This window comes from Enhydra lutris, unplaced genomic scaffold, assembly GCF_002288905.1.
Source record: "Enhydra lutris kenyoni isolate GAN:26980312 unplaced genomic scaffold, ASM228890v2 scaffoldscaffold33, whole genome shotgun sequence".
In the NCBI taxonomy this organism is placed as follows: domain Eukaryota; kingdom Metazoa; phylum Chordata; class Mammalia; order Carnivora; family Mustelidae; genus Enhydra; species Enhydra lutris.
The window spans coordinates 10,654,658-10,680,205 of NW_019154117.1; the positions used below are offsets into that span (position 1 = coordinate 10,654,658).

The 25,548-nt window shown below is 44.6% G+C and overlaps 1 protein-coding gene across 1 annotated transcript in view; it reads left to right on the forward strand.

The window, feature by feature from the left end:
- Positions 1-25,548, forward strand: part of LOC111153594 (family with sequence similarity 189 member A2) — a 62,462-nt gene that overhangs the window by 24,381 nt on the left and 12,533 nt on the right. Inside the window, 4 exon segments of the mRNA XM_022512726.1 lie at positions 13,855-13,965; positions 21,370-21,498; positions 23,298-23,405; positions 23,495-23,628. Coding sequence (XP_022368434.1) covers positions 13,855-13,965; positions 21,370-21,498; positions 23,298-23,405; positions 23,495-23,628 — 482 coding nt within the window.

Below are 25,548 nucleotides of genomic sequence, written 5' to 3' on the forward strand. Positions count from 1 at the left end.
CTCTGCTAGCTGTTCCACTTTTCCCTTTGCACATTTCTGGGACTCCTGACTTCCTGTTCTAGTTTGGACTTTTTTCTGGTTTTCTAGGCCTGCTGCACAGATGTCATCTGAATATTTCTTTTCTTTGTATTCTTGGGTTACAACTCTTGCTTCTTAGATCTCGTGCCTCATGTATTCTTTTTCCTTGAATCCCTTTTTCATTTTGCTGGAGAACATGATCAAATAAAAAATTTCAGAAATGATGTGAAGGAAGAGGAGAGCTCTCTCAGGGTTTAAATGTCTTGATGTGTCTTTGTTTTGCCCTCCTGCTTACCCTCCCACTTTAAGGGTGGTTTACCTGGATAGAGAATTCTAGGTCCAAAAAAAAAAAAGTTTTCTATCCAGAATTTGAAGGCATTGCTTGATAATTTCTGTCACCGATGAGAAGCTTGATGCTGACTGATTCTTGGTCCTTAGTTTTTTGCCTCTTTTTTTTTTTATCTGGAAGCTTTCAGGATTTTTTTTTTTTTTTACTTTGGTATTGATAAAGCTTCATTTTCAAGAAGAAAACATCATGACTTCTGGGAAAACACAAAGTGAACATGCGTCATTAATGAGGGAAAACTGTTTCAAAGAACATTTGAGAAGTTAAGTATTTGTAGGCCATGTTAAGAGGGGGCTGCTGAGGTGGATACAAAACGAGTGGGTGTCCAGTAGGTCCCCCTACATGGTACCTTTAAAGGTTTTCTGTTCCATTGGATAGAACTTATTTTCATCTCTCCTGAAAAAAAATCTACAACTTAAACTGTGCCTCTACAGAGTTGTAAAATAGCCAATTACATAAGTAGATAAGTAAATGGAATACCCAATAATCTCTTTTGTTTTTTCCAAGTTTCAGGTAATTTTTCTGACAATGTTCTGAAATTACATGAGGATGTGTCTAGTCGTGGGTTTTCTTTTGCTTCATCCTTTTTGAGTACTTTTACTCTGTGAGGCATTGAGGTCTTTTCGTTAGAAGACACGTGTCTTTCTTCAACACTGAGCACTTTTATTTATTGTTTCTTTCATTATTTCCTTCCCTCCATTAGCTCTTTCTCCCTGGATCATTTAGTAGATGTTGAGCCTCTTGAATTTTTGCCTTTTTGTTTCTTCATTTTTCAAAGTCTTCGATTTATGATACTTTAATCCTATATACTTTGTGAGGTGTTCCCTAAAAATAAGACATCCTTCTACCTCACAATAATAACATTATCACAACTAAGAAAGTGATTGGTAATTTCCTTTTATCCAAGTTATTGGTGATTTCCTGATGCCATGTAATATTCAGCCCCTTTTAACATTTCCCCAGTCACTCCAAAATGTTATGTAACTTTTTCTTAATCAAACTATACACTCACACATACAGAAATATTCATGGATCATACTTCAGTTAAAAGCTTTTGATTAAGAAAAAGTTATATAACATTTTTTTAATCCAAGACCCTATCAAGGTCCAGTCATTCCATTAGATTATTCTGTCTCTTTAGTCTTCTCTGTTCCAGAAGACTCTTCCTGTCACTTTCCCCCCTTTTTTCCCAGGGGTTGACTTTGTGAAGATAAGAGTCCACTGGTTTATTTCTTCCTTTCTTCCTCCCTTTCCTTTATCTTCTCCCCCTCCCCATTTCCTTTTATCCCACTCCTCCACCTTCTCTTCATTCTAATTTTAATATGGAAAATTTCAAATATGCCCTTATCTGAAAGAAATAAACAGCTCCAGGTTCTCTCATACTCATGTTCCAGTTATCATAATCACCGATTCATGTTTAGACTTATCTCATCTACAGCCCTGACTTTTCTCTTTCTCTTGCAATGAGATTGTGTTGAAATAAATAACAGCCTTGACAACATTTCATTCTCAAGTATTTTAGTGTATGTTTATAAATGGCATGGCTGGTAGTTCAGCAAGAGCTGTTGGCTAGAGCATGGATGTGTGGCTTCCCCACATAACAGCTGCCTAGCACAGTGGCTGGATTCTGCAAGGGAGGGTCTCAGAAGGGTGTTCCAATGGCCTGGGGTGGGGGTAGGAGGTAGGGGGGCGGAGGGTGGAGTAGGGAGAGTACCTTAGGCTTCCTAGGATCCAGACTTGATGTCTGTTGCATTCTATTGGTCAAAAAAGTTCCTAAGACCAGCCTAGAATCAAGGGGATGGGGATGGAAATTGGGAATTAGACTCCACCTCTTTTCCTCTTTTTCTTTTTTCTTTTGCAATTCTTACAAATTGGGGTAAAATGTACATATTTTAAGATATATCATTTTGACTCTCTTAAGTGTACAGTGTTCAGTGACACTGAGTACATTCACAATGCTGGGCAACCATCCCTCCTACCCATTCCCAGAACTTCTTCATCATCTCAAACAGAAACTCTCTACCCATTCAACCGTAACTCCTCATTCCCCCCTGGCAATTACTGTTCTACTTTCTCTCTCTATGAATTTGACTACAGTAGGTGTCTCTTATAAGTGGAATCATGCACTATATCCTTTTGTCTGTGGCTTACTTCACTTAGCAGAGTGCTTCACGGTTCATTCATGTCATAGTCCGGGTCCGTACTTCTTTCCTCCTGTGGACTGGCTCACATTCCCTAGTGTGCATTGTCCTCCATTGCCTGATGTGAGGAACAGCCTGTGGGGACAGAGGGAGGACTCGCTGGCAGCCATCCGTGGAGACTGTTGACTCTGCATAACTTCTCCAGAGCTGACAATGGAGAAGCCACTAGAAGCAGGGAAAGAACCAACATTAGAGAAGCACAAAGGAAAATAGAAAAGAATAATGAAATAAGAAAAGTGGTGTCTCAAGAATCACAGATCTGCAAACTTTCTGTGGTTTAAACCTTTCTGTGGCCGGGGCACGTGGATGGCTCAGTCAGTTGAGTGTCTGGCTTGGGCTCAAGTCATGATCCTGGGGTCCTGGGATCAAGCCCCACATCGGGCTCCCTGTTCAGCCGGGAGTCTGCTTTTCCCTCTCCCTCTGCTTACCACTCCCCTAGTTTGTGCTTTCTCTTTCTCTGTCAAATAAACAAATAAATAAGTAATATATTTTTTGAAAACTCCTTTCTGTGGCTGTTGGTATCTTCAAATCCCAATTCCCTCCTGCCACCTTATTCCCAAGGGCCATAGCAAACCATGTTCCTGCTCCTTCCATCTTGTTTGAATAGCCAGTCTCACATGTCACATCATCCTCTTGATTATTTCTCTTGAGACTGTCATTAGGGTGTCTTCTTCCTGGTCCTTACCACATTCTCAATTAGTACATGTGCATTTAGGGCGGTAGAGCTGTCTAATGTCTACATTGCATCGGGGAATCATGGAGCCAGATGCACTGAGGGTACTCTCTCCTCGGCTAAGCCTGATCGCTCAGGTCATGAGGAAAGTCACCTTTCTGAGCAATGAGGGCTAATGTCCTGAAAGGAAAGCCTGGGAGACTGAGGCTTGGGGGTGGTCTGCAAGGGAACAGGGTGTCTGCAAGGGAACAGGGGAAAGGGACCCATGGTAAGGCAGGATTTCTTCTTCACAAGAAAGGAGCCTCGAAAGTACCCCTGAGATTTGTATGTGTTCACCAGGAATTAGCAACTCTCAGTTATAAATGCTTTCACCGAGGTTATAAGCTCACCTCGAAGCTGTGTCCCAAACTGACAATAATTTGTCTTATTCTGTCTTACTCGGGGGGCGGGGATGGGAAGAAGCCTGGGACTGGAAATAAATGTTACTATAGTTTAAACACTTTATAAAAAGAGAATCTGGGGACAGCCATAATGTGAGTAAATCTGATACTTAACTATCTTTGGGAGGAAAGGGAGACGGCTAGTTCCATATTCACAGCAACGGGCCTGTGTTTTGCTTGTTGGCAAGGAGAACGAGTCTGGACGTTGGTAACATATCTGCCAAGCTTCTGGAAGAAGTTTTAAAGGGTGTCAAGGAAGTGAAGCCCCAGAGTAGGTTCGTTAGGGATCCAAGGATTACAGGCACGCGGGCAGACCAGGTCAGTGCATGTGTGAGCTCCTGAAACAGGTTGAAAGCAGCAGGAGTCTGGGCTTTGCGAGTGGCCTGGGATTTGTTATGCTTTGTTGGTTGCCATGGTGCTGGGTGGTCAATCTTAACATTCATTTTGCTAACGTAGTTCAGAAAAGTATTCCTTTGATATCTTCAATCTTTTTTCCAGCGTCTGTGTGCTGTACTCCAATAACTTTGCTCATGATTCTACATGTTTGTATTAAAACGGTTCCCCAAACGGAATTAAAATGTTAAATGTTAAGAACTAACTGCACAGTGACATTAACTGTCAAAGGTCCTATGACATTCGTCTTATTAACCAGTGACTAATCAGTGGTTTGGAGCTTGGACTCCCTGGTGCTTAGGACATAAATGTTAAAATGCTGGTCAGATTCCCAGCTTGATTCCACAGCGTTCTTGTTTCAGTGGGAAAATATAACTTAAATTCTAAGGACTGTGTGCTTCGTTCTTCTACCCACTCATTCACCACCTACACTCCTACTTCCTTTGATATAATGGGACAGGAGTCCCAATCCTTCCCACCTTCTTTCTCTAGAAAGTGGTAGTTCCCACCAGGAGCACTGGTGGTAGCCATTTTCATGCAAGCAGTGATAGTAATCGTGTTTGCCCTTCAGATCTGTTCTGTGTTTGTTCCAGAATGTTAGTAAGAATGCACGATGCCTCCATGTAGTGCTTATCATAAAGAATAGGCTCTCTTTCCTGTGTTTATTGATCGATTGGTGGGTTCCTCCATCCACTCGTTCAGTATAATTTAAGACCACCTATGTCTTTGTGTCTTTGGATCAGATTTTGTGCCCCACGGGAAAAAAGTGTATTTTGGTCTTCATTTACCTTGAGCAGTATCAAAAGGCCGTAAATGGGGGAAAAGTGTTTAAATGACTTCCAGGGGTATTTTTTGGGAAATTGAAAGATGACTAAAAAGGGGCCCCTGGTGGCTTAGTAGGTTGAGTGTTTGACTCTTGATTTTGGCTCAGATCATGATCTCAGGGTTGTGAGATCGAGTCCCACACTGGGCTCCACAGTGGGGGTGGAGCCCACTTAAGATTCTCTCTGTCTCTCCCTGTCCATGTGCTCCTTCTCCCCTCCCTCTCTCTAAAAACAAGAAAGAGAGAAAGTAAGGAAGAAAGAAAAAGAAAGAAAGAAGAGCACAAAGGGAAAGAATTCTGAAGTGATAGTATTTTTTAAATTGGAAGTTTCTAGAAGTTTCTTTTCATGAGGAAAGAATTTGGTGAGCTTCTGATATTTAAATGGAAGCGCACACCCGCGTGAGTGCATGCACAGGTGCACACACACACAGATTCACGAATCCCACTCCAGAGGCTCCGCCCTCATGACCTCATCATCCCACAGAGGCACCACCTCCCAACGCCAACACCTTAGAGTTAGGATCTCAACAAATATATTTTGGGGGGACGCAGACATTCAGAACATAGCACTGAGTTTTAGTTTCTTTATGAGCTTCCTCTAATTTGTCCATCCATTCTCTTCTTGGACATGGGGATTGTTTCTAGTTTGGGGCTAGTATGAACCAGTGCTCTGATGTGTCTGGGCGTGTCTTCTGGGGGACATATGCATTAATTCATCTTGGGCATATACCTAAAGTGAACTACTGAGCCATAGGCTGGTGTGTGTTGAATTTTGTGAGGAAGAGCAAATGCTAGTGCTTCTTCACAGTGGTTGTACCAATTTCTAATGGCTTCTTAGACTCTCAGCCAGTCCCGTTTTTAGCCCCGCTGTCACGGCCACCACCCATTTCTGAACATTTGGAGAGTCTGAGGAGTGAATCCTGTGGTTTTGGCTTCCCTCGTGGCTCTTGTAGGAATTTCTTTTCTCAGCGCCCGAGTCCAGTTCACACTGGCCCACTGGCTTTCCAGCTTCTAAAATTGTGGTGCCATTTTCCTGTTCTTTCCATCCTTATGTATTTCTGCATTTAAAACATTTCCTTTGCTGCCACTGTAATGGGTTTTTAGGAATTGGTAGCACTAAATGCTTATGTTCACTCCACCATACTAAACCTCTCATTTTGAAACCACGCTACTTCCACACGATCTCTGGAACCATCTGTTTATTTAAACGTGCCTGGGCGCATTTCAGATGCATCTTGAGTCTGGAGCAGTGGGGAAGAAGCAGCAAAATACAGGTCCTTGTACAGTAGGGAAAGGTCAACCTAGTTAGGGAATGAACTCTTGTACCAAAGGAGACATTCAACAATACCAAGCTGTGAGAGCCATAATTATTTAATGACATTATGTGATGGGGATTATGAGGAATTTTTAGCAGGTGGGAACAGGCAAATTGAAAGTTATATTCCTTCTCGGTGGCCTCAAGTTCCCCAAACATGCTTTTATTGAGACCTGGGATGGCCTGGGGGCGCACTTGCAAGAGATCAGAGTGGAGCTGAATTCCGTTATGCAAAGCATAATGCCTTTGCATCAAACTACTGGTATGTGCGTATCACAAAATACTGGCTCAAGTTCATAACAGTAAAACCAAAGGCATAAAAGGTATCACTTATGTTGCCTGCCCTGGGAGAGGACCAGCTCTTTGGATCTTGGATTTTGCACCTTACCCTTAAAAGCCCCCGGTGGGGCTTTTACGGAGGGCAAGCCTTCACTTTTTGGGTCCCCCTGTCTTTCATGTCTAAAATCCAAGTTCTAGAAGGACCCTTCTGCATCGACTCTGGGCTTTTCCGTTTCTTGATGGTAAATCCCAATGATGAGTTGGTCTAGAATTCAGGAACTGTATGTAACCCATGGTGTTCCCTTCGCTGGGCAGGTGGTGATGACTGTGAGTTGAGAACAATAGGAACGAAGCTTAGAGATCAGAAAAAATATAGGTCAAATGTAAGGAAGAAATTTATAGAGAATATCAGTCAAGGTCCTGGCAGGGCACAGATAACAAGAAAATTATACCTTGAGAAGAGGTTCATAAAGGGCTTGTTCATGAAGGAATGAGCAAGGTGTAGGAAACAGTGAAGCTGGGACTGTCCCGAGGCCTGACCAGAATCTGGAATTTGGAATCAGAGACAGAGGATCTCTTGAAAGAACCTGTGGCTTTCCATTAAGGGACACAGCCTACAGGGAAGGAACCTATGGAATAACTACCCACCTTCACCCTCCTCCCTCCCTCCAGTCTTCTGCAAGGGCCCCCCAATGGCTGAACTTCACTAAAAACAAGAGACCAAAGGGGACCCATGGATATAGTCTTCACAGGCCAGCCTCCTTGGGAAGGGCTCAGGCGAGAGGGTCAGGAGATGTCTTCTGCACAAGGGTCCATGGTCAACATGGAGTGAGTTCCCTTAGGAACTTATCTGCAGGCTGTAGGAAGAATTCTTAGAGAAGTTTTGGAAATAGTATACCTGCAGATTATTCTTTTTTTTTTTTTTAAGATTTTATTTATTTATTTGAAACAGAGAGAGAGAGATCACAAGTAGGCAGAGAGGCAGGCATAGAGAGAGAGGAGAAAGCAGGCTCCCCGCTGAGCAGAGAGCCCGATGCGGGCCTCGATCCCAGGACCCTGAGATCATGACCTGAGCCGAAGGCAGAGGCTTAACCCATTGAGCCACCCAGGCGCCCCCTGCAGATTATTCTTACAATCAGAGTGTCTCTCTAGCTGCCATTAACTCCAGCACGTCCCAAGTATTAAGGAGAAAATGCCGGTACTGGGCCTAGTGAAATCCATTTTGTGATAACAAGCTGCTCCCCCAAAGGGAAGTACCTATTATTATAAATAATGAGACCGATTGCATAGCATTCTACAGCATGCAGAGGACTTTTTTGGACAGCATTTTATGTGATTCTCTCATTAATCTTTTGAGGTGGCTAGGAATATAGACCTGTTTGATGAGAAAAGTGAGTCTCACAGAGATTGCTTAAAATATCACGGCAGGGGTGCCTGGGTGGCTCAGTGGGTTAAAGCCTCTGCCTTCTGCTCAGGTCATGATCCCAGGGTTCTGGGATCGAGCCCTGCATCGGGCTCTCTGCTTAGCGGGGAGCCTGCTTCTCTCTGCCTGCCTCTCTGCCTACTTGTGATCACTGTCAAATAAATAAATAAAATCTTAAAAAAAATTTTTTTTTAAATATCATGGCAGACGAACCAGGTGTCTTTATTCCAAATTCAGGTGCTTGCCAGAAAGAGAAATTCAAGTCACCTGCAATGATTTTTTTAAAAAGAAAGAATTGGGGCACCTGGGTGGCTCAGTTGTTAAGTGTCTGCCTTCGGCTCAGGTCATGATCCCAGAGTCCTGGGATCGAGCCCCACATTGGGTTCTCTGCCGCAGGGAGCCTGCTTCTCCCTCTCCCTCTCCCTCTCCCACTCTCCCTGCTTGTGTGCCCTCTCTCGCTTTGTCTCTCTCTGTCAAATAAATAAATAAAATCTTTAAAAAATTAAAAAAAATTAAAAGCAAGAATGATGACAATATAAGAAATGTAAGAAATCCTTGCCCTTTGCAAACAGAGCTGAGCAGACTTTGTGACTAGGATGTTCCTCCTTAGTAGCTGATGTCTTCCTGCCTTCTGTTTGCGAGGACACTCTCTGGTGATGAGTGGGATGGAAATTTGGGTCTTGGAAATTACACGATTATAGCTGGGTTAAAGCCAGAGAGGTCTATCCTGAAAGTCCCTGTAAATCCCAGCTGGGTCCCTTGTAGCTCCACTATTATACACCCTTGAACCTGATCCAGCCTCTGAAGGAGACAAGCTTGGTATCCTACTAGCTCCCATGTCTGATACATGCTGCCGTTGTCTGCACTAGACTAATTCGAATGACCAAATAGCCAATAAGCTCGGCCAGAGTTTTAATGATAGTAATAAAAAAGCCACAGGAAGGAATAAGTTTGGGGAAAAGGGCACGGTGATTTTGTACACAGCCTATGTGCCTTGGCTGTGTCCTCATTCTGGGGCTGGTGTTCTGGTGATCTGACTCTGACTTCTTGTTGGCAACCCATCCAGTGCAGGAGAGGAGCTAAGTCTACCAGGCAGTGAACCTCTGGAACATTCTCTCAGCTCGTTTGTTATTCCGACGTTCACGAAGTAGCCCCATTCATTGTATGATCTCACACTCCTGTCCTGGCAGATGGATTCAGAATTGTCTTTCTTACATTCTTTTTTCTTTTCTTTTTTAAAAAATATTTTTTTAAAGATTTTGTTTATTTATTTGACAGACAGAAATCACAAGTAGGCAGAGAGGCAGGCAGAGAGAGAGGCGGAAGCAGGCTCCCCGCTGAGCAGAGATCCCGACGCGGGGCTCGATCCCAGGGCCCTGAGATCATGACCTGAGCCAAAGGCAGAGGCCTTAACCCACTGAGCCACCCAGGCGCCCCTTAAAAAAATATTTTATTTATTTATTTGAGAGAGAGAGAGAGTGAGAGAGAGCATGAGGGGGAGAAGGTCAGAGGGAGAAGCAGACTCCCTGTGGAGATGGGAGTCCAATGCAGGACCCAATCCCGGGGCTCCGGGATCATGACCTGAGCCGAAGGCAGTCGCCCAACCAACTGAGCCACCCAGGCGCCCATCTTACTTTCTTTTTAATATACTAAATATAATTGGGCACCTGGGTGGCTCAGTGGGTTAAGCCTCTGCCTTTGGCTCGGGTCATGATCTCGGCGTCCTGGGATCGAGCCCCGCATCGGGCTCTCTGCTCAGTGGGGAGCCTGCTTCCCCCTCTCTCTCTGCCTGCCTCTCTGCCTACTTGTGATCTCTCTCTGTGAAATAAATAAATAAAATCTTTTAAAAAAATATACGAAATATAATTTATATAAATCCCTGATCAAAAGTGTTCTAAAATTAGCTAAGTTTTGAGAGTTGGATACACCAATGTAGACAACATCCCAAACAACATATGGAACATTTCTATCATTTCAGACAATTCTCCTCTTTCTTCCTAGTCAATCCCCGCCCCCCACCAAATAGGCATCAGTCTTCTGATTTATATCACCACGATTATTTTGTCTTTTCTTGAACATCATGTAGATGGAATCATATAATATCTGGCTTACTTCACTCAACGTGTTTGAGCTTCTATATGTTCTTGTACATCAGTAGTGTGTTCCCTTTATTGCTGGAAGTATTCCATTATTTGGAAATACCACAATATGTTTACTTTTTCTCCTGCTCTTGGATATTTTGAGTTATTTTCACTTTTGGTCTAATATGCACAAAGCTGCTGTAAACATTCTTCTGTAAGTCTTTTTGTGGGTAACTGCAGTCATTTCTTTGGGTCTGTTCCTAGGAGAGGAAGAGCAGGTCAAAAGGAAGGTGTATATTCAGATTTTTTTTTTTTTTGCAGTTTTTAAATTACACGTTTTACTGTAAAACAGTTTTAGAGTTACAGAAATATTTTAAAGATAATAGAGGTCATGTATATGCCATACTCAGTTTCCCCATCATTGACACCTTACTTTAGTATAGTACTTTTGTCACAACTAACAAACCAATATTGATACATTATTATCAACTAAAATCCGTACTCTTCAGATTTTCTTATTTGTATCTAATGTTCTTTTTCTGTCCCTTATCCCAGCCTAGGAGGCCACATTATGTTTGCTTGTCATGTCTCCTTAGGCTCAGCTTGGCTGTGACAGTTTCTCAGATTTCTCTTGTTTTTGATGAACTTGACCATTTCGCAGAGTACTTGTCAGGTATTTTGTAGCACGGACCTCAATTGGAATTATCTGATGTTTCTCTTATGATTAGACTGAGGTTATCATCAGTTTGGCAGAGCAAGAACACGGACGTAAAATGCCATTTTCATCACATCATGTCAAGGGTGCATGCCGTCCACGTGACTTATCAGCGATATTAACCTTGGTCCCTGACTTCTCAGGTTTCTCCACTAGAAGATTGCTCCCTCTCTCCCTTCCATGTGTATTCTTTGGAAGGAACTCACCTGGTACAACCCATAGTTGGGGAGTAGGGAGTCAAGGATGGACTATTTCCATAAACCACAGTTGACCTTGGAACAACAGAGGTTTGAACTGCATGGGTCCACTTACATGCAGATTCTTTCTTTTTTCTTTTTCTTTTTTAGATTTATTTGAGAGAGAAAGAACACACAGAGGGAGAAGGAAAAATAGACTCCCCACTCATCAGGGAGCCTAATGCAGGGTTCCATCCTAGGACCCTGGGATCATGACCCAAGCCAAAGGCAGACGCTCAACCGACTGAGCCACTCAGGCACCCCCAGATTTTGTTTCTAATAAATATAGTACAGAATTGTAAATATTTTCTCTCCCTTATGATTGTCTTAATAACATGTTCTTTTCTCGAGCTTCCTTTCTTGTAAGAATGTAGTATATAACACATATAACAAGCAATATATGTGTTAACTGACTCTGTTATTGGCAAGGCTTCTGGTCAATAGTAGGCTATTAATAGTTAAGTTTATGGACATTTGGAAGTCATATTCTGATTTTGTACTGCATGCCGGGCTTCAGGGTTAGCACCCCTGAGCCCTGCATTGTACAAGGGTCAATAGTATTTGGAATTCTTTGGCAAGGAAATTTACATTTAGTTTTTAAGAAGTGGCAGCACCATTTTATACTCAAGACAAGCAACACGGGAGAGTCCTTGTGCTCCTCGTCCTCGCCAACACTTGCTGTTGTCATTCTTTCTAAGTTTAACCATTCTAGTTGAGGTGAAGTGGTATCTCACTGTGGTTTTAATTTGCATTCGTGATGACTAATGATTTTGAGTAACTTTTCATGGGCTTATTGACCATTCCTATGTCTTCCTTTGTGAAATATCTGTCCAAGTCTTTTGCCCGATTTTGTGTTGTCTGTTTTTTATTATTATTGAATTGAGGAGTTATATCTATATCCTGGATAAAGGTTCTTTGTTTAATACATGCGTGAAATGTTTTCTCCCAGTCTGTGGCTTGCCTACTGGTTTTCTTAACAGTGTCATTTGATGAGCTGGATTGAAGATTTTATTTTATTTATTTATTTTTTAAACTTTTTTTTTTTTTTAAAGATTTTATTTATTTGACAGAGAGAGATCACAAGTTGGCAGAGGGGCAGGCAGAGGGGGAGGGGGAAGTAGGCTCCCTGCTGAGCAGAGAGCCTGATTCGGGGCTCGATCCCAGGACTCTGGGATCATGACCTGAGCTGAAGGCAGAGGCTTAACCCACTGAGCCACCCGGGCGCCCCGTGGATTGAAGATTTTAATAAACAGATTTGGGGACCTGTGCTGGAAGTAATGAACCCTCACTCTTTCTATATCTGATGCTACTAATTACTAGTTATGAAGACTTTAATTTATTTATTTATAAAAGATTATTTGAGAGAGAGAGCGAGCACATGGGGGAAGGGCAGAAGGAGAGGGACAAGCAGACTCTGAGCTGGGCACAGAGCCCCATATGGGGCTTGATCTCAAGACCCTGAGATCATGACCTGAGCTGAAACCAAGAGTTGCGCTGAACTGACTGAGCCACCAGGTGCCCCGTAGTTATGAAGATTTGTGATGTGCTGGTGGGCATAAGGATTATAACCACGCCTTCTTTTCAAGGCATCTGATGTTGCATGAAAAGATAATTTTCAAAGGAAAGTTAGACTTCCCCATAGTAACAATAACTATGTTACTGGGTGTGAAGATTCCAGATGTATTAGGTGTCTTTGAGTAGCTGCTTCGGGTGCATTGGAGAAGCCCAGGTGCGAAGACCATGTTCTGTCCTTGGCCAACTGGGCCTCCTCATTTTCCAAAGCTTTGGCATGATAATGACTGACATTGTGCCTGGGGGAGAGGGGTGGCTCTACTTGCTCCTGACCCAGTTGAGCCCCACAGACACTGACAAATCACGAGAAATAGTAACACAGCAGTTGTGGCCGGCAGTTCCCCCAAGATTTGATGACAGCACGCATAGCCCTTTTAGAGATCAACAAAACAAGGAGAGGAGCAGAGGTCAGACTACTCCTGGAGAAGCAGAAAGAATTCCTCTTAGGAAAAAAACATCATGTGATATTAAATATTGACTCATAACATGGGTTTAGGGGAGATGCTTTCAAGCTTCTTGGATTACCACAACACACAACAGGCTTTCCGAACTAGAGTTCACGTGAGAACTCACTTCCCAGCCGACTCTGGCATTTGCTACCTGGACTGATGCTGGGTGCCAAGGCTGATCATCATTAGCTCCAATCCTTTCTATTTGCGATGAGATTTGATTTCGATCATAAATATAGTCCTCAAGTTGAAAAGCTATAGCAGTCTCTAATTGGCACTAAGTAAAATCTGGCCTCTTGGTTGATTGCTGTCAATTCTGAATCATTTAGCGTAACATATGGAACATTTAGCTTTGGAGAAAAGCACATAGAAGATCACTGTAGACTTATTTTTTAGTACCTACACTGTTTGGAACTGAGAAAAGACTTACTTTTGTTTTTACTTCTGGCCAGTAAGGGCTCTGAGTGCTCCAACTTTCCTGGGTTCTAGTAGAACATGCTAGAATTCTCCATTTATCTACTTACCAATTCATCCTGCAAAACTCAGAAAAAAATAACAAGGGCTCAAGGAGGAATTGGCCATGGCTTTAATGCAATGAACAGATCAGATCTAGGGAGTCAGAACTTCCTTAGATGCAGAGCGAGGCAAAAAAAATGAGGGACTTGAAATTATTGACAAGACTTGAGAGTCAGTAGTCCTCCTCAACACAGTTTTAAAGTTTTACAACATGAGCAAAATGTTGGTACATGAATAACATGGTTCTGACTTAAAAAAAAAAAATGTGTGTCCTCTAGGAAGAGAATATGAATTTTATTTATTTATTTTTACTCAGATAAAACTCTGAATTTAGCTACTGTCTTTTCTAATGGCCTCTTTTCCTGCCACTTCAGGTGAATCTCTTTGTGCTGCTCTCCGTGGTGTGTGTCCTCTTAAATCTGGCTGGATTTATCCTCGGCTGCCAGGGCGCCCAGTTTGTGTCCAGCGTGCCCAGGTGTGATCTGGTAAGTCGTCCTAAACCATCGCTGTGCACCTGTTCAGACCCTGGCTTTCCTGGGGTGGGAGGGTGGGCGGTGGGCAGCGTGTGTCCCGAAGCAGCCACGAGGGAAGCCTGCTCTTTGTTTCGTTTTCCCACTTGCCCTGGCTGAATTCAGGCATTTTGTTTCCAAAGCAGGGACCAGCTAGCAGAGCCCCAGAGCCACAGTAAGATGCCTGTGTCGTTAGTTAGGGAATGGCTCGGCCTCCTCCAAAGGGGGAAAGTGGAGGTGATCTGAATACAGGAGAGCAGTCCTGTCTCGGAAACTTCTGGAGGCCAGCTGTGTTTCAGAGTTTCCCCAATTTTTGAGAAGATGAACCTGATGCAGACACGACTTAACGCTGTAGCATCCCCCGCACCCCCTCCCCCCCGGACTCTGGGGCAACAGGCTGTCAGCACAATGTCTGGTTTTCGGGGCTTATTGAATTTCAGTATTGTGGAGAAGAGATTGTGGACCTGCAAAATCTCTGATATTTTCTTTTAATTTTTGATTGTGGCAAAATGCATGTGGTTGCATAAAATGTACCGTCTTAATTTTTCAGAGTTCAGTTCAGTGGTTGAAGCACATTCACATTGTTGTGCAGCCGGTCTCGGGAACATTTTTTCTGTTGCAAAACTGAAACTCTGAACCTATTAAACAGCTCCCTCGCTCTCCGGGGCCTCCCCCTGCCCTTCCCACCCCAGCCCTGCCTCTGGCAACCATGATATTCCACTGCACACACATACCTATGATTCTTTTAACCACAAAAATAGTCAAGTGCCATAAAAATGGGCATACAAATATCTCTTTGAGACCTTGTTTTCAGTTCTTTTGGGTGTATACCCAATTGCTGGCCAACTTTGGACTATTGAAAACGACTTCTCAGTGACACATATTTCCCTGTGGCCCAAAGCGAAGGCACTGGAGTCTTGAGAAGCTGTAGTCCGTCTCAGCTACTTGGGACTTGGTGACAAGGCAGTGTGGCCCCTTAGAAACCACGAGGGTTCGGCTGGAGGAGGGGCTGCATTTCTCAAAACACTGATAAAGCCCCGGCCTTCCCCGATGGGCAGACTCAGGGATTCACCACAAACCTGGTGCTCTCTCTGCACACTCCTTCACAAGTTTTCCTATTTTGTCACACCGTTGTTTAATGAGCTTCCGTCACGGGATCCCAGGCTCACAGCCTTTTCTGGTTTTATAGGCCCTGTGCAATTCACCCTCGTCTTGCCAGCTCCTGGAGGCAGCTCACACTGCCTGTCCTTGCTCCAAAGACCGCCTGGCATGGCCCTATTTTCTTACTTTTAACAACACCATCTCTCCCTGCAAATTCCCTATTTCTCGGTCCTTGTTCCTCCAAATATCAGTCCTTTACAGCTCCATTCAAAGATTGACTCCTTCAGGAGACAGTCCCTGAACCCCTAGGAAAGATAATCTTCCAGAGTATCCTACATGTCCACCTCTCAGGCATATATCCTTTTCGTTTTTTGGACTAGAGATCTCCATACACCTGTCTCCTCCCTTCTTCCAAGCTGGGATCTCCCCAAGGGCAATGTCAGCTTCTCTATTAATTTGGGAGTTCTCAGTGCTCCCCTGAGCTGCCTCCCACTCTGTCACAGAGTTCCCAGGAATGAAACAAAACAGAACGTTGAGCCAAGCTTGGTTTTCCAATTACTCATCACACAGCCAATTAGAAGGGGCAAAGAGGCCAGACCCAGGCTGAAAGTGAAAAGTTGCCCTATCTGGAAAGATAGTTTGGCAAAACTGTAGCTCCTCTTATGTCAAGACACTGATTAGAGAGGCTGCTGAGAGTAGAAAGGAAAGTCAGACCTCGTTCCTGACCTAGAAGTTTATGATGTGCAAGCGGAACGGGACAAGCCCGGCGAATGCTTGAGTGGTGTTTGCAGAGGGAATGGATACGTGTCCAGTGGCAGGTAGATCCGCCAGGTCTGGCCTTCAGAGGGAGACAGCGCCTGGGGCACGCAGAGAAAGAAGGGCTTGTATCCGGACAAAGATAAGGAATATAGGTATGTGATGTGGACCTTGAGTGATGAATAGATAATGAGAGTGGGTAGAGCCTGAGAGAGGAGAGGACTCAGAGGGCAGTAGTGGAAAGGGAGCTTTGGTAGCTCTTGGAAAAGCAGAAGCCAGATTGCGAGGGGTCAAAGATAAATTTAATGGACTTTCCTGAGAAATTCTGTGGTTCTCTATCCTGGATACCCATTAGACTCACTTGAGGGGACTTTGTAAAGAATCTTCTAACTGGGTGGAGCCCCATTCCCAAAGATTCTCCATTGACCTAGAGAGGGGGAGGGGTCTAGGCATCCTTATCTTTTTATATTTTAAGTGTATTTTTATTTATTTTATTTTATTTTATTTTTAAAAAGATTTTTATTTATTTATTTGATAGAGAGATCAGAAGTAGCCAGAGAGGCAGGCAGAGAGAGAGGGGGGAAGCAGGCTCCCTGCTGAGCGGAGAACAAGATGCAGGACTCGATCCCAGGACCCTGAGATCATGACCTGAGCTGAAGGCAGAGGCTTAACCCACTGAGCTACCCTGGCACCCTTTAAGTGTATTTTTAATTAAACATTTATCCTCACCATTAAAAACCCACTCTGTGATTTTGTCTGATTATAAAACTGTAAAAATTCAGACAAGTCATAAACATATAGGAAAGAACTTAAAAATCACTTGAAATTTCACTCTTCTGGGTAAGCGCGATTAACTGTTTGGCAGATTTTGGGGGCACGTCTTTATATACATAAAAACACAATTTCCATCAGTGGGATTGTATCATAATTGTTGTTTTCCATTAGGGAGGCTGTTTGACCAATGAAATCTTTCTGGGGAAGGGGACACTCTTCCTCATTCCCTCCCCACCATGCTAGTTACCCCAAATTCTTGCTAATAACTGGGGGTCTCCCTCCATGTGTTCAGATGATCTCACCTAAACAGGTAGGGGGTGGACTTAATTGCTATTTCTTTTCCAAAAATGGGACATATTGTACCCACCCCCCCATACTGTGTTTCTCACTTACAGATCTAACACTCTTTGCTTTGAACAGGTTGGCTCTCTATTGCCTTGTTGTCTGGGGTGGTTTGGGTTTTGGCTGATAAAAACAATCTAGCCACCCTTACCCTCCTGCACAAGCCCTTCCCAGGTCAGAGAGCGTTCCTGGTGGGGAAGGTATAGTTTTTCTTCCGTTTATCTCATTTCTTTAAAAATTACACATTCAATCCTTTGGCGGCTCCATTCATTCTTTAAAATGGAGTTAAAATTTACACTGAAATGCACAGATCTCAAGTGTATAGTTCACTGAGTTTTGACCAATGTATACATTCATCTTGACCAATGTATACATTCATGTATATTCCCCGGACAAGAGCTAGAACCTTCATCTGGCCAGTTCTTGCGTTTCACCCAAATGGAATACTCGGGTATGTACCTTTTTGTCTCTGTCTTATTTTGCTCAGCATAACAGTTCGGAGATCCGGCCATGATTTTGTGTTGTGTCTGTTGCTTTTTTTTTTTTTTTTTTGCACATTAGGATTTCATTGTATAAAAATATCACAGTTTGCTGAATCCACTCTCCTGCTGATGGACATTCCCATTGTTTCCAGTTTGGGGCTATTATGAACAGAGCTCTTGTAAACATTTTTGCGGAGTTGTGGTTTTTCCTGTGGGCCCATTCTCGTTTCTCTTGAGTAAATAAGGGGGTGTGGATTTGCTCGGTCCCGTGGTAAACTTAAGTCTGTATAACTTTATAAGAAACTGCTAAACAGTTTCCCAGCGTGCTTGGGGAATAAGGATTTTTAACTTAAGGTATACAGCCAGTTCCTTTATTAAAGGATTCAACTTACGTTTCTACCGGTGACTCTCCGCCAGCTACAAGCGTTTCTCTCTACTGTTTGTCAGTCTGATGGTGGCCGTGTGAGAACTCCTCGTCAAGTCAGCTTGCAGTCCCCTGGTTGCGAGAGAAGGTGTCCTCCTTTGTAAAAGGCTTCCTAGAAGATGCTCAAGAGCAGCCCGTGTTGAGAACCATAATCCTGGTGATGAGGAGAGAGATGGAGGGTCTGATGGTGTCAGGGAACAGCATCAAGGTCGAAGCGTGGATGGTTTTCTTTTTTAAAGATTTTATTTATTTATTTGACACACAGAGAGAGATCACAAGTAGGCAGAGAGGCAGGCAGAGAGAGAGGAGGAAGCAGGCTCCCCGCTGAGCAGAGAGCCTGATGCGGGGCTCGATCCCAGGACCTTGGGATCATGACCTGAGCCAAAGGCAGAGGCTTAACTCACTGAGCCACCCAGGTGCCCCAACATGGATGGTTTTCATGTAGAGGCTTGCACAGGGATGTTCATGGATGCTTAAAGAGATCAAAGAGAAGCTGGAACAACTTTGCAGAAATATTGGGGCAGAGCCCAGATGAAGAAGGGAGGGGAAGGGTCAGGAACAGAAAGAACAAGAAATCCAAAACGCTACATCGCCTCGTACCTTTTTGTGCAGAGACTCAGGGCTGCCGTGTCAGCTGTGCCCAGGCACTAATACTCATTTTTATTTGGATAATGATTAAATTTTCCAAAAGCCGTGTGTGAAGAGATTAACCTTCACCCATCTGGAAAATGGTTGCATCCGGACCAGCTCACCCCGAGGTTCCGGATAGCTGAGGTTTCCGGATACATACAAGTCTGGTTATGTTTAAGTAATACCAGCGCGTGTGTGCAGCCCACGCCGGTCTGTCTTCTCTCTTCACTGGACGCCGTGGATCAAGAATGGACTCGAGTGGGAGGGGAGTGCTTTTTAAGACAATACCGGGTATTACCTGCGGGAGGCCGAATCCGTAGGTGAGATTCTGAAGCTGACCTAAGTACAAGAACTGGAAACCCGCAGGGTATGGTGTTGAGAAAAGTGAGTGTGGTTGGCGTTTGGGAAGAAGGGGGCCTTGGGTACATGAGCAGAATGTAGCAACTGAATGACGGCTTATTTGTAACTACCAGACAGTACTGCTGCTGTTAAATGAGGGAGCTCTCAGCTGGGCTCAAAGGAAGAAGCCCATTAGGAGTAACCCGTACCTGCTAAATTTAGCCCATTAGTAAGGACTATTAGTAAGGACTATTATTAATTCATACAAGAGGGGCTAAGAGAAAGCCCAAGAGGAAATAAAATCCACCCCCGCCCACCCACTGCACACCCCACCCCGGCACATCTCACCCTCGCCCAGACCCTGGCTAGAGAAATCCTGTGTGAATGGCCACAGTAGTTTTCCCTTAGAAAGTAAAAATCGAATGTAGACTTTAGCAGCAGGGGGTGCCTTCAAAAATGTGAGACAGGGGGCGCCTGGGTGGCTCAGTGGGTTAAGCCTCTGCCTTCGGCTCAGGTCATGGTCTCAGGGTCCTGGGATAGAGCCCCGTGTCGGGCTCTCTGCTCAGCAGGGTGCCTGCTTCCCTTCCTCTCTCTCTCTGCCTGCCTCTCTGCCTACTTGTGATCTCTGTCTGTCAAATAACTAAATAAAATCTTAAAAAAAAAAAATGTGAGACAGCGGAAGAAAAATCCAAACACAGTCTTTTGCTTTTGTGTGTGTCTGGGGGTCAGTGTGTGGATTTAGGTGTGGGGACATTATGGAGATAACAGTGTCTGTGGGCAAACCAGGAAAGGACAGAAACCAAGTGGAAAGGAAAGGGTAGAGAAGGAGTCCATGGAGGTAACTCCAGTAGTTCTGGTGTCAGAGGCAGTATTTATATCAAGAACTGGGCATCGGTGTTTGATATAATAATGTATCCCCTTTCAACGTGGTTTGGGGACAGAGAATAAAAAGTCTTACAGAATCCGTGGAGTTTTGGAAGAGGCAAAACTAATCCTTGTGGAAAAAATCAAAGCACTGTTTGCCTGTAAGAGGGTGGGGGCAGGGATTAATGGGGAAGGACATGGTGGAATTTTCTCTGGTGATACTATGTTCTGTATGTTGGTAAGGTTGGTAAGGCTTAGCACAGGGGTATGCATTGCTTAAAATTCTGCAAATGGTATGCTCAAGATTTGTGTATGTAAATTTGTGTGTGTGTGTGTGTGTATTCACATCCAAAGAAAGAGAAACCCATACCCCAACAAATGTGTAATATTTAGTGGAAATTTTTCCCTTCGCTTCCTAATCAACATATTATAAAGAACTATATTTTCTCTTAATTTGGAAAAACACTGTAAATTTTTGACTAGAGAGTAACTAGAGGGTAAGTTTGGTTAGAAGATAAGAATCTTTTTTTTTTTAAATTCTTTTTTTATTAACATATAATGTATTATTAGCCCCAGGGGTACAGATCTGTGACTCGCCAGGTTTACACACTGCATAGCACACACCTTCCCCAATGTCCCCACCACCCTCTCCCTAACCCCTCCCCCCGGCAAAGAAGCTAAGAATCTTCCTTCAATAAGAAAAAAGACTCTTTCTTTCCTCCTAAGTAACTCAAACACTGTAGATGTTCAGTTATTCTTAAAGATTCCTGAAGAATTTTGCAGCTAGTGACGTCAAAGCTGCCTCCTTAACAAATATGAAAAGGGCATGGCTTTCCCTTTTAGCCACACTAGAATAGCCAACTCCGACGAGAGGCAAAGCAAGTAAAAATGAACATCTGCTCCCAAATTATGGGTGTTCATTAGCCAAAACCAGGTGTTGCGTATTTTTACAACTTAATTCAAGGGAACCTTTGAAACGTGGCTAAAAGTTTGCAAAACATTTCATTACAAAATATGAGATACTCATGACTTATCACTTCAGATCTGGGACCACATTGAAGATGTCCAGCTGAGAGATCTCCTTAAGCCTACACGGTTTAGGGCTACTGTTTGCCGAATACACCCTGTGTTTCCCACAGGCACATGGGAGCTCGAGCTTCTCACCCTCTCGGAGTTAGGTAGATAGGGCCATAGGATTCACTTTGGCAATAAAATGGGAGCTAAAGGGATAAGCGTCATTTGCAAGAGGAAGACTTAAGCTAGAGTTACAAGATTAAGCAAGTACAAACACAAATCTGGGCTTAAATAAACAGCTAATAGTTTTCTAACGGGGTGTCTCATATTTTATCCAGCAGCCCTACTTTAAGTGCCAAGGTGCATTTTATCATGTGCTCTCTACCTCTCTGGCATAACGATCATTACTCCTAAAACGGTGTGTGCTTCATCAGCCTGGGTTCCTAAGGGACAAAGATGAGCAGAGCCCCTGCTAACGTGCAGTGGCCATTAGCGTGTTCAGAAAATAACCTTGTCCTTACGATGGCATACCCGAACCTATCCCGATGGAGCCAGATACCGCCATGTCTCATTCTGCAGGGTTAGTGCTCCCATGGGTAGCCTGTATATTTATTCTCAGTAATTAAATTATGGTTCTGCCTTTCCCTCCTTAAGGTGGACTTAGGTGAAGGCAAGATTTGCTTCTGCTGTGAAGAATTTCAACCAGCCAAATGCACAGACAAAGAAAATGCCTTGAAACTCTTTCCGGTTCAGCCTTGTAGTGCTGTTCACCTTCTGCTTAAGGTACCGTGAACGGACCCCACCCCCGTCAGTAGTACACCCTGGAGCCCTCAGAGAAGGCAGAGCCACTTGAAATATTCCTACTCCGTTATCTCTTCACACAACGGTGCTGCTGAAAGCCAGCCGACCCTCATCAGCGGCCCAGAGACAGGAGTGACTTCAGGAAGAAGCACAGATGATTGTGTGACCCTTAAATGATGACGGCTGGTTTGCTTTGTGTTCAAGAATTACAAGACAGCAAAAGACGTAAAGGAGCCTAAACATGTACATACGTGTGTAGGTGCACCGATGTACATGTGTATCCGTACATATGCAGGCACGGTGTAGGTACACACAGCTGATGCAGCTTTTAGCAAAACCTTACCTTGAATTTTTAAAGAAGGCTTTGCACCCACGCGGGGCTTGAACTCATGACCCTGAGATTAAGAGTTGCGTGCTCTACTGACTGAGCCAGCCAGGCGCCCCTGTTTTGGGCAAAACCTTTGAACTGCATGCCCATCTGTCCTTGTTCTGATGCTCCTTTGTTGGCTCCGTGGACACCCATGGGCGTTGGATGCTGGTGAGCCAAGACACAGAGACCTAGGAGAGATATAGGTTAGAAAATGCAAGGGAAATCCATGCACCTGCCTCTTGTTTCATGAGCACAACTATAATAATCGAGAGGTTAAAAATAAATGGTAGCAGTTGCAGAGAAGGAAAAAATTACCCTTTAGTAGGGAATTGGATCCAAGTTGAGTCCGGACTTAATGGCTCGGCTCTTGGCTCATTAGCCCAGTGAGTGACAAGCTCAGCTGGCGAACCCCGAGGTATTAGCTTTTGGATAATCCCTTGCTGAGGGCTTTTTCCAGATCTTTGTTTGGGGTTTGTTTTCTTGTTCAAAGGAGGAATCTCACGGCTGCCAGCTCTCTGAATTGTGTAGAATGTGAAAGTGGCCTCCTTTCTTCGGCTTCTGGATTTCTGGTAGCTGAGTCACCCCCAAACTTTCTGTGAGCCAGGACCCCTCTTGGGGAAAGCCTCCCTGGGGAGCCAGGACCGTGGCAACCGAAACTTTTGGAAGTGCCCTTATGGCTATTTTGAGATGTGGGTTTGGAGAAGAAATGCCCTTTTTACACTCTGGCTGGCCTGCCCCCCCCCCCCACCACACTGTTGTAGTTGGGTGCCCAGGGGAGCTCGGCCAGTCGCTCCTGAAATAGAATCCGTGGCTTCGATCAAACAGCAGGTCGTTGCCCTGGGAGGCGATGGGAGTGGGAGGCCGGGGACACCAACTTCAGAGGAGACACTCATTGTTCTCCTGGAAGGAACATCTCCAGACAACAGTGTGGTGCTGGCAAAAAGAAAATTTGTAATACCAGGGCTTTCTGGGACAGGAAGCCTCTAAGATAAATTTTTTAAATTAAAATACATGACTGCATGAGAGCCGTATCAATAACTGGTATTTCTTTGACACTTACCATGAACCAGACATCAAAGTGCTTGGCATGTGTTTTCCCACCAGAATAGCCTTACTGAGACATCATTATTATTATTTAAAGATGTTTTTTTGGGTGCCTGGGTGGCTCAATGGATTATAGTCTCTGCTTTTGGCTCAGGCTATGATCCCAGGGTCTTTGGATTGAGCCCCGCATCGGGCACTTTGCTCAGTAGGGAGCCTGCTTCCTCCTCTCTCTCTCTCTGCCTGTCCCTCTGCCTACTTGTGATCTGTCAAATAAATAAATAAAATCTTTAAAAAAAAAAAAAGGAGTTTTTCTACTGCCTTCTGGTCATAAGCTTCCATGGCTGATGCTACTGTTTCCTCGTTCTAGAAAGTCCTTTTCGCCCTGTGTGCCTTGAACGCCCTGACCACCACCGTCTGCTTGGTGGCAGCCGCCCTTCGCTACCTCCAGATGTTTGCAGCCAGAAGAGCCTGCATCGTAAGTCCGCACGCGGCGGCGCCATGACCGTGTCCCACGGAGCCCTTGTCGTGAAGCCTGTTGACTAACCAGGGTGCTCGTTTCATCAGGACGAATCTCAGATTTCTGCCGAGGACGTGGAAGAACACGGACGGATCCCAGACCCTGAGGACTTCGTGCCGCCGGTGCCCCCCCCTTCCTATTTCGCCACGTTTTACTCGTGCACACCCCGGATGAACCGCAGGTAGGCTTCCTCTGTGCCCCTGCCCCGGCTCTGCCTGAGGTGCCCTTGGTTTGGAAGACGGAAAGGTTTCCAGGATTCATGACGTGAGCTCACTGCTCTCCAGAATGTAGACAGATGGTGTTATTTTTCAGGATTTTCTTTCTCTTTCTCCCTCTCCCTTTTTTTTTTTTAAAGTAGGCTTCCTGCCCAGTGTGGTGCTTGAACTCAAGACCCTGAGATCGAGCCTCTTGTGTGCTATACGGCTGAGCAAGCCAGGTGCCCCCTTTCAGGATTCTCTATCCCCTTCCCCCACCCTGCTCTTTTGTCTGATAAACAGCAGGAAACCAAAGAAAAGTCCCACCTTGACCTAAGGATATACTTTTTCCATTTCAATTAGCTTCCCAGGAAAACTGACACCCAGTGAGACAGCCACTGTCCTGTGACTTGATTGAGTGCTGAGGTTGCCCTGGAAACGCGCTGAGGCCAAATCGATGTTCATTATAACACCATCAGCGGGTCCCCAAATCATGACATTCTTCCCAGCCATTAAGCAGAGATTAATTATTCATGACTTCTCCCTGGTCTAGAAAAAATAGACACCACGCTTATTTGCTTTCTCAAATTCTAGCTCAAAATCTATCGTTTGCTTCTTAAATTTCAGAAATGACTGTCCGCAGAGGGAAATGCTGCATGCGCTCGTCTGGCTGTTACGGACTTCTAGAATTGTACCTCTCTAAAGAATGACTTTGTTTATTCATTCAACAAACATTTAATCAGTCCTCTGCCACTTACTGGTCACCCTGCTGGGTTGGTGACCTTCCAGATGACTTAGACCCACCTCCTTCCCCTCTCAGGAGACTCAGTCTAGGTCGTGACAGATGAGTGTTGCAAGGATCCTAATAATTCTCAAAAAAGAGATTTTGAGTGCCCCGAGGAGGACCACCTAACCCAGGATGGCAAATGGGCTGCAGAGGGCTTTGGAGAAAGAGTCAGCCAGTCAGGGTTGGCTTCGTGGGTGAAATGATCTTAAGCCGAATCTCAAGGATCAGCAAACCTTAAGCTTCCAAAAGAAAATCTTTGAATTCTGTAAGAAAGACTCGTGTCTTTAGCTTGAGATTCAGAGGGCCAGGAATTTCTACTTTTAAGCCCCAAGGTTGACGTCAGACAAATGTGGTGCCGGCCTTGGGCTTTGGAAATCAGCTTTCTAGTGCTCAGGGCAGCCACCTGTGGCTTTGAACCAAGTCACCAGCGTGAGCTACCGCCTCAGACACTGTTAACATTCTTTTCCAGGAGTGACCCCCCAACTTGTTGCTCAGAGTCCTGCCTACACCCCACCTCTGAGCCCTCCCCTCCTTGCCCACCTAAGCAAGGCCTGAGAAGGCCACAAAGCTGGAGGGGTGCCCATGGATGCACGGGGAAATTCAGCCTCCCAGTTGTGCAGGGGGCAGTACATTGGAATTTCGAAGCTGGGGGGGGGGCTAGGATGACTTTTGTAGTGTATTAGGAAATGAGGCAGAAATTACAGGGGCCAGAGAGACGTACTGGTGTGCTGACGGACACGCTTGCTCATACCTTAGGCCAGTCTCAGGCTGTGTGCAGAGGGACATGCTGGAAGGCAGTAAAAAAAAAAAAAGCCTGTTATTTTGTGGTTGGGAATAGAAATGCCCTCTTAGAGACGGAGAATTAATTGGCTCTCTGAGATTGGAGGTGAGCCCTTGGTTGACCTAAGAGGAGGCAACAGACAGATTTAATTTCCTGCAGTGGCAGAAAGGGAAAGTGACTCATGCGGGTGTAGGAGTCGCGCTGTCCGGCCGCATGTCCTACGGACCGACCCTCCCCCGCCTGCCCTTCTCTCTTCCGTTTCCCTTCTCAGTTCCTCCATAGTAACACTCACCAGTGTGGGTATTTCCACTCTTGGGGGTGTGGGTGCATCCCTGGGTT